Source organism: Paroedura picta, chromosome 12, assembly GCF_049243985.1.
Source record: "Paroedura picta isolate Pp20150507F chromosome 12, Ppicta_v3.0, whole genome shotgun sequence".
Taxonomy (NCBI): Eukaryota; Metazoa; Chordata; class Lepidosauria; order Squamata; family Gekkonidae; genus Paroedura; species Paroedura picta.
Window position 1 is genome coordinate 44,208,042 of NC_135380.1, and position 10,463 is coordinate 44,218,504.

The 10,463-nt window shown below is 46.4% G+C and overlaps 1 protein-coding gene across 3 annotated transcripts in view; it reads right to left on the reverse strand.

Moving 5' to 3' along the window:
- CRAT (carnitine O-acetyltransferase) overlaps positions 1–10,463 on the reverse strand; it is a 45,090-nt gene that overhangs the window by 12,299 nt on the left and 22,328 nt on the right. For all 3 annotated transcript variants that reach the window (XM_077306876.1, XM_077306875.1, XM_077306874.1), the window contains exons 7-10: positions 7,793–7,971; positions 5,228–5,328; positions 2,992–3,111; positions 1,003–1,125 (exon numbers count right to left, since the gene is read on the reverse strand). In XM_077306876.1, the coding sequence (XP_077162991.1) occupies positions 1,003–1,125; positions 2,992–3,111; positions 5,228–5,328; positions 7,793–7,971 (523 nt within the window). The remainder of the gene's footprint in view (positions 1–1,002; positions 1,126–2,991; positions 3,112–5,227; positions 5,329–7,792; positions 7,972–10,463) is intronic.

The following is a 10,463-nucleotide window of genomic DNA, read 5'->3' on the forward strand; positions in this document are numbered from 1 at the left end:
CTGCCATTTATTTATTTATTGCTTGATTTATATACCACCCTTCTCTGACTTGCCGTCTTGAGGTCCCGTTATAATAAAACCAGCTATTTCCAATATATAATAAAACCAGCAATTATTACTGAGATGGATGGATGGTAAATTAACTAGCCACAATGTTAACTGAGGGGAGGCGTTGGAGGAAAGGAAGAGGAAAGAGAAAAGGGATGGGAGGGAGGCCCATTCTTTTGGTGTAGTTATGTGGCTGGCCTCAACCACAGGCCCCGTAGAAGAGCTCCATCTTATATGCCCTGAGGAACTCAGAAAGTTCAGACAGGGCCTGATCTTCTTGGGGAGCACATTCCACCAGGGAGCTTGTGGCCTGGTGTATTTCTTTAGGGTCACAGATTCTTAGTAGATTGCAATGCTCTCAGGGGGGCGGCGGGAGCATCACAGAAACACAGGCACAATCTTCTGCCATTTCTTGAAGGAGCAATCACCTAATTCTGTGCATTGCAAAACACCTGATCTGATGATTTTTAGAGGCTGTATTGCAATTCTGGCTGTGATTAGCTAATTCTGAAATCATCTACAGATTGTCTCCCTTGGAGTGACCCAGTGGCATTTAGCAAATAAATCTAGCCTAAATTAATGCCGCTCTTTTTTTTCCAGTGTGCAGGGGGGGGGAAACAGAAGCTGCCCCCCATTGTTTCCCCTTAAGAAGCAGAAGCTTCTGAGTGTATGGAACAATCAGAATGAAAGCGGGGAAGCCCTCCTCCCTCCAGAAAGGGCTTGCTCTGTGACAGCCCGGCCTTCAGAGCAGGTTAATTCACCAGGTTCTGTACCAGGCCACTGGTACAGAAGTGTGACCTTCCTCACACCTGTTGTTCCTACCATTTCCCAGTCCAATCCTATGAAATGCAGTCTGGTTGGGAATGTGTACTGGGAGGGGGGGGGAATGGAATTTTTGGGAAGTTCTCAGGCTTGGGAGAAGCTAAGTGCCCTGCCCTCTTGCCCAGAACTTACCTGTAATATGCCAGTTGCAGAGCAACCTGGATAAAAGCATCTGGACTGATCTTCTCTGACTTGGGAAAATTCTTCCCAAAGTGGTGAAAGACGAGCACCTTGACATCCAAGTCTTGTACCATGCTGCAAAGGGGCAAAGAGTAATTAAGACATGGGACTCCCTGAAACAAGAATGCTGTGGACATAGTTTATCTGGATTTCAATAAAGTGTTTGATAAGGTTCCACATGATATTCTTGTTGACAAGTTGGTAAAATGCGGAAAAGGTAAAGGTATCCCCTGTGCAAGCACCGAGTCATGTCTGACCCTTGGGGTGACGCCCTCTAGCGTTTTCATGGCAGACTCAATATGGGTGGTTTGCCAGTGCCTTCCCCAGTCGTTACCGTTTACCCCCCCCCCCCCCAGCAAGCTGGGTACTCATTTTACTGACCTCGGAAGGATGGAAGGCTGAGTCAACCCTGAGCTGGCTGCTGGGATCGAACTCCCAGCCTCATGGGCAGAGCTTTCAGACTGCATGACTGCTGCCTTACCACTCTGTGCCACAAGAGGCTCAAAATGCGGTATGGATCCTAATTCTGTCAAGTGGATCGATAACTGGTTGACAGATCGTACCCAAAGGGTACTTGTTAATGGTTCAGCATCCTCTTGGAGAAGAGTGACAAGTGGAGTTCCCCAGGGATCTGTCCTGGGGCCTGTATTGTTCTACATATTTATAAACGATTTGCATGAGGGATTAGAGGGGATATTTATTAAATGTGCAGATGATACTAAACTGGGAGGGGTAGCAAACACAACCGAAGACAGAATCAGAATACAGAATAATCTTAATAGGCTCGAGAAGTGGGCTAAACTGAATAAAATGAAGTTCAATAGGGACAATTGTAAAGTTCTGCATTTAGGTAGGAAAAACCAAATACACCAATATAAGATGGGGGAGATTTGTCTTGGCAGTAGCATGTGCAAAAAGGATCTAGGAGTAGACCATACATTGAACATGAGTCAGCAGTGTGACTCAGTGGCTAAAAAGGCAAATGGGATTCTGGGCTGTATCAAAAGGAGTATTGTGCCCAGATCACAGGAGGTGATGGTACCGCTTTTCTCTGCTCTGGTTCGTCCTAACTTGGAGTACTGTGTTCAGTTTTGGTCACCCCAGTTGAAGAGGGATGCAGACAAACTGGAGCATGTCCAGAGGGGGCAGCAAAGATGGTGAGAGGTTTGGAGACCAAGATGTATGAAGAAAGGTTGGGGGAGCTTGATCTGTTTAGCCTGGAGAGGAGACGACTGAGAGGGGATTTGATAATCATCTTCAAATATTTAAAAGGGTGCCACAACAACAACAAGTACTACTGCTACTACTTATTTCAGAAACAGATGACTTGTTCCACTGGGCCTTTAGTTTTGCTGTTCATATTATTGTTAATTTGTCTCAATAATTTTTTTTATTGGTATAATTGTTGCAATTGTTTCCACTGAATTTGGGTTTTTTTCAAAGTTATTATTACACACTCCAATTCATGGACCAAAGTTTGAGTCCTCCAGTGGCACCTTTAAGACCAATAAACCTTAATTCTGGGTCTAAGCTTCCATGTGCTAGCAGAATTAAACTTTATTGGTCTTGCGGGTACCACTGGAGGAGTCACACTTTGTTTTATTGCTTCAGTCCAACATGGCTAGCTACCTGAATTTGTCTTCATGAACTTCATGAGTACTGTTAAATAAATGGCATGAAGGTTAAAAAAAAAAGGATAGCGAAATAAATATAAGATCACATAATTGTTTAAAGTCTTTGGAAAAAGAACCTTGGAGTTTAACAGGCATGGGGACTAGAAACTTGGGTGTTCTATTTGTTTTCATAGTTACTTGTAAAGGAAAGGAATTAGAACTTCTCAGGATTCAGTGCGCAATGGCATGGCATAGCTGTAGGCTGGGATTCTAGGTGGCTCCTCTTTCACACCTTCCCTGTGTAAACCCCCTCCTCTCTACAACTCACATGTTCAGGTTCTGTTTTGCCTTTTCAATGTCATTCTTTATTTCCGGGGTGATGTTAAATCGAAGCTTCTTGGGCATCGGCAAGGGAACCATGGGGGATCTCACCAGCTCAGGTTTCCTCCTGCCAAAAAAGCAACCACCACCAGACGCTTAAAATTATTTCACACACCCCATTACATTAGTATCTCTGCCTTCCCTCCAAAGAGCTCAAAGTTGCATCCTTACTTGCTTCATTTTTATTTATTTCATAACCCTATCCCACCCCCAACTGAGACCAAGAGCAGCCTGCATACTTCCTCTTGTCTCCAATTCATCCCCACAGGAACCTAGTGAGGTGGGTTAGGCAAAGAGCATGTGCCCAAGGCTCAGCGTCACCCAGCGAGGTTCCATGGCAGAGTAAGCTTGGGCATCCTAGATCCTAGATTGACATTCTAATACCACATACTAAATTCAGAGACGGGACTGCAAACATAAAGGGCAGGTCTGTACTGAAGAGCCAGTTCTTGGCAATGGAATACCCAAGATGATGTCCACGCAAAACAGCACCAGAGACAAGAAGTCTACCAGCGGGGCAGAACTATACAAACCCCACAAGCACCAAGAATACAGAGCAGACACAGTGTTCCATCTATAGCAGGGGTGGCTAAACTGTGGCATTCTGTTGCCAGGGGCTTATGGGAATTGTAGTCCGTGGACATCTAGAGAGCCACAGTTTGGCCACCCTTGGCTAATGGCCACTGATAGGCCTCTACTCCAGATGTTCTTCCAATCCCCTCGTGAAGCTAATTGTGCTTGTAGCTGCCACTACTTCCTGCGGCAGGGAATTCCACGTGTTAATTCCTCTTTGGCACAATGCCTCTTTGGGAGGAATTAAAGGTTACCATGAAGCTTGCTGAAGCACAGCCAGTTATGGTGTCAAAAGGCGAGTTTTTGCTTTCTTAATTCTGTGGCAAGGAGGCTGCTTTTTTCAAAGAGCTCCAATGGCAATTGTTCATGAGTAGGCTTGTGCCTTTAGCTATTATTTCATAGCCATTCACAGTGTTCTGGGCTATGTTTTGTTTGTACCGACATCACAATACATCTATTTGGTCTCTGTTTTCAATATTCCAAAGGGCTTGTTCAATTCTTGTGCATTTGATAATATCATGAATTTTTCCACGACTTGGGGCAGTCAGATTGATAGCATGCTCAGAGTGAGCTCTGCAAGCACAGGTACCATTTTGTGAGGGAGGCAGAGGGTCTTCAAGACAAAAGTTGCACAGCTCTGCCTCCCAGGAGAAGAGCTGCTTTTGTCTACCGGAAGAAGTCTCAAAGTGGCTTACAATCACCTTCCCTTCCTTTCTCCATAACAGGCACCTGTGAGGCAGGTGAGGCTGAGAGAGCCCTGAGAGAACTGGGACTTGCCCAAACTCACTGAGCTGGCTGCATGTGGAGGAGCAGGGAACTGAACCTGGTTTCCCTGATTAGAAGCCACTTAACCACTACATCAGGAGTAGTCAACCTGTGGTCCTCCAGATGTCCATGGACTTACCATTCCCATGAGCCCCTGCCAGCGTTTGCTGGCAGGGGCTCATGGGAATGGTAGTCCATGGACATCTGGAGGACCACAGGTTGACTACCCCTGCACTACATCACTACACCAAGCTGGCTCGAAGTGAGCAAAGTGAGCAGGAGGAATAACTCCCTTCTGGGTTAAGGCCAATGGTGCAAAATTAAGTCAAACTGTATTTTATTGCTCCATTTTAGTTCCCAAAAACTTCTTTCCATGTTTCGCCAGCTGGCTTCGTCAGGGGAATCTGGTCGTCTTGCAGTTGTTCTTCAAAAAGATTCCCCTGATAAAGCCAGCTGGAAAAATACGTAGGGAATTTTAATTAAGTAATCAACTATAATGTGGCTGGATTTTGAAGGCCTTGGCCTTCTTTTTTACCACCCTGCCATTGTAGCAGCTCCCCTTGGGAGACGTCCATTGCAAGGATAACTATCTTCATGTCTCGGAAGACGCATCGCCTAACCCCGCTTTGCCTGAACCAGACCGTCCGTCATGGTCAGTGTTGTCTCCTTAGACTGGCAGCTGCTCTTCAGGGTCTCAGGGGGAGCTCCTGGACATTACCAGCTGCCTGGTCCTTTAACTGCAAGTGCGGAGGATTGGGTCCGGGTCTCTCTGCTTGGTCAGCAGACGCTCTGCCACTCAGCCCCAGCCCCCCCCCCCCACTTATGGAAAAGAGAGAGAGCCTTACGTGTACTCCACAACGTGATCCACCAGGGCGATGAGGGGCGGGCCCTCTGAGGGAGCATGCTCATACACCAACCCGCACGAGCCGTCTTCGGCAATGATGAACTGCAAGGCAACGGAGAGAGGATGGGGGACAGAGACGGTGATGGATTAGCCACAAAAAGTGAGGCCCTGCTGGGAGAAAGCCTCAGGCAAAGAGAAACAGAAGCTGCCTCCTTTGTGCCCAGCGAGGGAACACGCTCATCCGAAAGTGGCAATCTCCAGATGGTGCAACCATGGTTAGAGAGCCATGAAAGCTGTTTCAAGGTTTCCATGAAGGCTGCAACTGATCCGCGCAGAGATGGCTCGTTCTCCCTCTCCTGCCTATCAGCCACAACTGGGAGAAGGAACTTTAGGCTCTCTCTGTGTGCTGGGTGCAACTGGATCAGTCACCGGAAGAAACAGCAGAGACAATCTTTGTAGAAAAAGGATTGATATTCTTTATTGGGTCTAAGAGGGGTACAATCTGGAATATTATGACAGCAAACAGAACAGTAAGCTACTAGATGACAAGGCTAATTGTAGGCCTCACCCCCAGCCCTGCTTTGCTTTTCGAATTCCTGCCATTTACACTGCTCACAGCTGAAAGACTATTATCCTCAAAGGGCAGTTAGAACAGAACAAAAGCTACAGCTTTTACACCAGGCACCCAGAAGGTGCTAAAGCAGAAAAGATGTAACAAGCATCCTGTAGATCAGGGGTAGTCAAACTGCGGCCCTCCAGATGTCCATGGACTACAATTCCCAGGAGCCCCTGCCAGCATTTGCTGGCAGGGGCTCCTGGGAATTGTAGTCCATGGACATCTGGAAGGCCGCAGTTTGACTACCCCTGCTGTAGATAGTGCCATGAAGGACACACCTGCATTCCCTGGAAACAGGCAACAGGCTGGTCAGAAACTGGCAGGAGGGAAGAGAGAGACAAAAGTGCAGGGGCTCTCAGGACTCTGGTTCAGTTTATAGTCTGAGGGCATGGAGTGGGGCACAATATGACAAGAATGAGGTTGCCTGTTGCAACTCTGTATGCAAAGTGCTTGCCTCCTTCTAACCAGGGTCCTCTGGGGAAAGATCAGTCACTCCTGATGCAGAAATATAGCAGAATGAACTTCTACTGAATTAGGGTGCCTGTTGCAGCTCTGCATGCAAAACTCCCCTGGGCTTGCCTCCTCCTAAAGAGACTTCTCTGGGAGCAGATCAATCGCTCCTGAGGCAGAAATATAGCAAAATGAACTGGCCTCAACTAAGAGGCTAGGACAGGAGTGGAGATGGCAGCCTCCTGGATCACAGGTTCCTTCTTTCAGCCACTACACTGCAACTCATAGAATCATAGAATAATAGAGTTGGAAGGGATCTCATGGGTCATCTAGTCCAACCCCCTGCACTATGCAGGACACTCACATCCCAATCGCTCATCTACTGTAAACTGCCACCCCTTTGTCCTTCAAAGAATCAGCCTCTCCGTCAGATGGCTATCTAGCCTCTGTTTAAAAACTTCCAAAGATGGAGAACCCACCACCTCCCGAGGAAGCCTGTTCCACTGAGAAACTGCTCTGTCAGGAACTTCTTCCTGATATTTCTTTTGAATTCATTTCATTTCATTCGTTCTGGTCTGTCCCTCTGGGGCAAGAGAGAACAACTCTATTCCATCCTCCATATGGCACCCTTTTAAATACTTGAAGATGGTTATCAGATCCCCTCTCGGTCGTCTCCTCTCTAGATTAAACAGACCAAGCTCCCCCAACCTTTCTTCATATGTCTTGGTCTCCAAACCCCTCATCATCTTTGTTGCCCTCCTCTGGACATGCTCCAGTTTGTCAACATTCCTCTTCAATTGGGGTGCCCAGAACTGAACATAGTACTCCAAGTGAGGATGAACCAGAGCAGAGTAAAGCGGTACCATCACCTCCCATGATCTGGACACGATACTCCAATTGATACAGCCCAAAATCGCATTTGCCTTTTTAGCCACTGAGTCACACTGCTGACTCATGTTCAATGTATGGTCTACTAAGATTCCTAGATCCTTTTTGCATATGCTACTGCCAAGACAAATCTCCCCCATCTTATATTGGTGCATTTAGTTTTTCCTACCTAAATGCAGAACTTTACATTTGTCCCTATTGAACTTCATTTTATTCAGTTTAGCCCACTTCTCGAGCCTATCAAGATCATCCTGTATTCTGATTCTGTCTTCGGTTGTGTTTGCTACCCCTCCCAGTTTAGTATCATCTGCAAATTTAATAAGTATCCCCTCTAATCCCTCATCCAAATCATTTATAAATATGTTGAACAACACAGGCCCCAGGACAGATCCTTGGGATACTCCACTTGTTACTCTTTTCCAAGAAGATGCTGAACCATTAACAAGTACCCTCTGGGTACGATTTGTCAACCAGGTATTGATCCCCCTGACAGAATTAGGATCCATACCACATTTTACCAACTTGTGAACAAGAATATCATATGGAACCTTATCAAAAGCTTTACTGAAATCCAGACAAACTATGTCCACTGCTCCTAGGGACAGGACTCACCTGGAGAGTTTTATCAAACCAGCGGTTTCCACTATTCCAGCGACTCCCTCCGCCATGCAGCATCTGGGCAGCCACACGGCTCTTGTATATATCATCCGACACCCGGGGCATGGGTGCATCCAGGCAAACTGTGAAGATGCTTTTTTCAATGCAGCGCACGGACTCTTTGTTGGTCTTGTCTGGGAAGAGGAGGACATGGAAGAAGCAGGTCAGACAAGAGGCCTCCCAGCCTGTTCCTCCCTGGCAGGCCGGGGGTGCTTCCCAGATGCCAGGGGCTAGTTACCACCAAACCAGAAGCCAGCTCAGTGTCCGGAGAGGGACAAAGTAGCAGGTGCCGCAGGTTTGTTTTCAAGCAGAAAGCAAATATGAAAGAGTCTCCATTTCCAATAATTTTGAAACTTGCTGGGCTGGATCTTGACTACACTTTACACTAAAAACAGGAGAGATAATTTCCACAAACTCCCTCCTTCTTACTGTAGACAGAGGATCCCCGGATCGTCAGGAGCTGTGTTCTGGGGAGATCTGTTCTGGGTGTGGCAGGAAGACAGGGGGCAGGAATGTTCTGTTCCACTATTGGAAGTGCGTTTGGTTAGCAGACAATTTAGCCTAGATTCAACCCACAATCCTGAGGCGCACTCAAGATTTGCTGGCTCACGTTTTTATGCAAAGCAGGTGGGACTCAAGTGACTTGCCATTGGCTAAGCATAGTATTGTGGTGGAAGGACCATTGAATAAGTGAGTGTGCAGGGATTCTCACAGGCACAGCAGAAGCCCCAACAATTGGGACCTTCCCTTTTCCTGAGACTTATGGCCTTTTAAATTTTTTATTTATTTATTTATTTATTTATTTATTTATTTATTTATTTATTTATTTGTTTATTTGTTTGTTTGTTTGTTTTATTTTACTCTGCAAGTGGAAAACCAGTTTCTCAAGGACAAGCCTTCCATGTTTTTCTACACACAGGGAACACTGCACAGAAAAACATTCTGTAGCATGACACCCACCTGAAATGGAAGCACCCAGGTCTTCAGATCACACCCTTTTTCAAACTATAGTCCAAATTCAGCAGCTATTGGTCTGAGGCATGTACCTGAGTTCCAAATAATGTATTTTATTCCATGCTTATCTTGTTTTCCCTTCAAAGAGTTCAAGGAACATGAATCTATCCAACGATATTTTATCCTCACGATACCCCTGTCAGGTGGGTCCAACAGAAAGAGACCAGCTAGCTCAGGTTCCCCCAGTGAGTGTCACGGTAGAGCAGACCACCAAATCCACAGGCCTTGTCTGCTAGAGTTCTTTATTCTTGCTTTCACAGTTTTGGTTTAGAGTTTGTAACAGAGGCCCTCCCATGATGAGCTCCCACTTTTGCTCCTGCCTGTTCTAGGTGGATCTTCTGAAGGGAAGAAAGCATGCCCAATGCAGAAACTCACACAGAGATTCATCGTGCAGCCTCTTCCAAAAACAAACAATTCCACTGGGCATCTGCCCAGGAACTGTCTGAAGGACCCAGCCACAGCTAAAGCAAAAATGTGTTAGTATTGCTTGCCTCCAATGGAGGCTGACAGGCAAACAGTAAACGCGAGGAATGAAGCATGCAGAGAAGCAACGGGCAGTCTCCTCACAGAAGCCTGAACTTATCTAATGTGTTCATTTCTCATGGCAACACGGCAGTTCTTTCATGGCACACAATATTTGAAATAGCTGCTTGCAGAGGCTGACAGCACACCGAGGACAAGAACGTAGAATCATAAAATCATAGAATCATAGAGTTGGAAGGGGCCATACAGGCCATCTAGTCCAACCCCCTGCTCAACGCAGGATTAGCCCTAAGCATCCTAAAGCATCCAAGAAAAGTGTGTATCCAACCTTTGCTTGAAGACTGCCAGTGAGGGGGAGCTCACCACCTCCTTAGGCAGCCTATTCCACTGCTGAACGTGAATCAGGAAGCTCTGGTTTAGTCCCATCTCTAACTTAAACACACTAGGCAAGCTGCTCGCCCTCTGCCTGCCTCTCCACCTCCGATATGGAGATAATATACTGTCCTGCTGTTGTGCATATTAGGTGGATCAATAACTGGTTGACAAATCGTACCCAGAGGGAACAAAGGTAAATGGGATTTTGGGATGTATCAAATGGAGTATCATGTCCAGATCACGGGAGGTGATGGTACCGCTTTACTCTGCTCTGGTTCGGCCTCACTTGGAGTACTGTGTTCAATTTTGGGCACCCCATTTGAAGAGGGATGTTGACAAACTGGAACGTGTCCAGAGGAGGGCAACAAAGATGGTGAGGGGTTTGGAGACCAAGACATATGAAGAAAGGTTGGGGGAGCTTGGTATGTTTAGCCTAGAGAGGAGACAACTGAGAGGGGATCTGATAACCATCTTCAAGTATTTAAAAGGGTGCCATATGGAGGATGGAATAGAGTTGTTCTCTCTTGCCCCAGAGGGACAGACCAGAACGAATGAAATGAAATTAATTCAAAAGAAATATCTGGAAGAAGTTCCTGACAGAGCAGTTTCTCAGTGGAACAGGCTTCCTCGGGAGGTGGTGGGTTCTCCATCTTTGGAAATTTTTAAACAGAGTCTAGATAGCCATCTGACAGAGAGGCTGATTCTGTGAAGGCAAAAGGGTGGCAGGTTACAGTAGATGAGTGATTGGGATGTG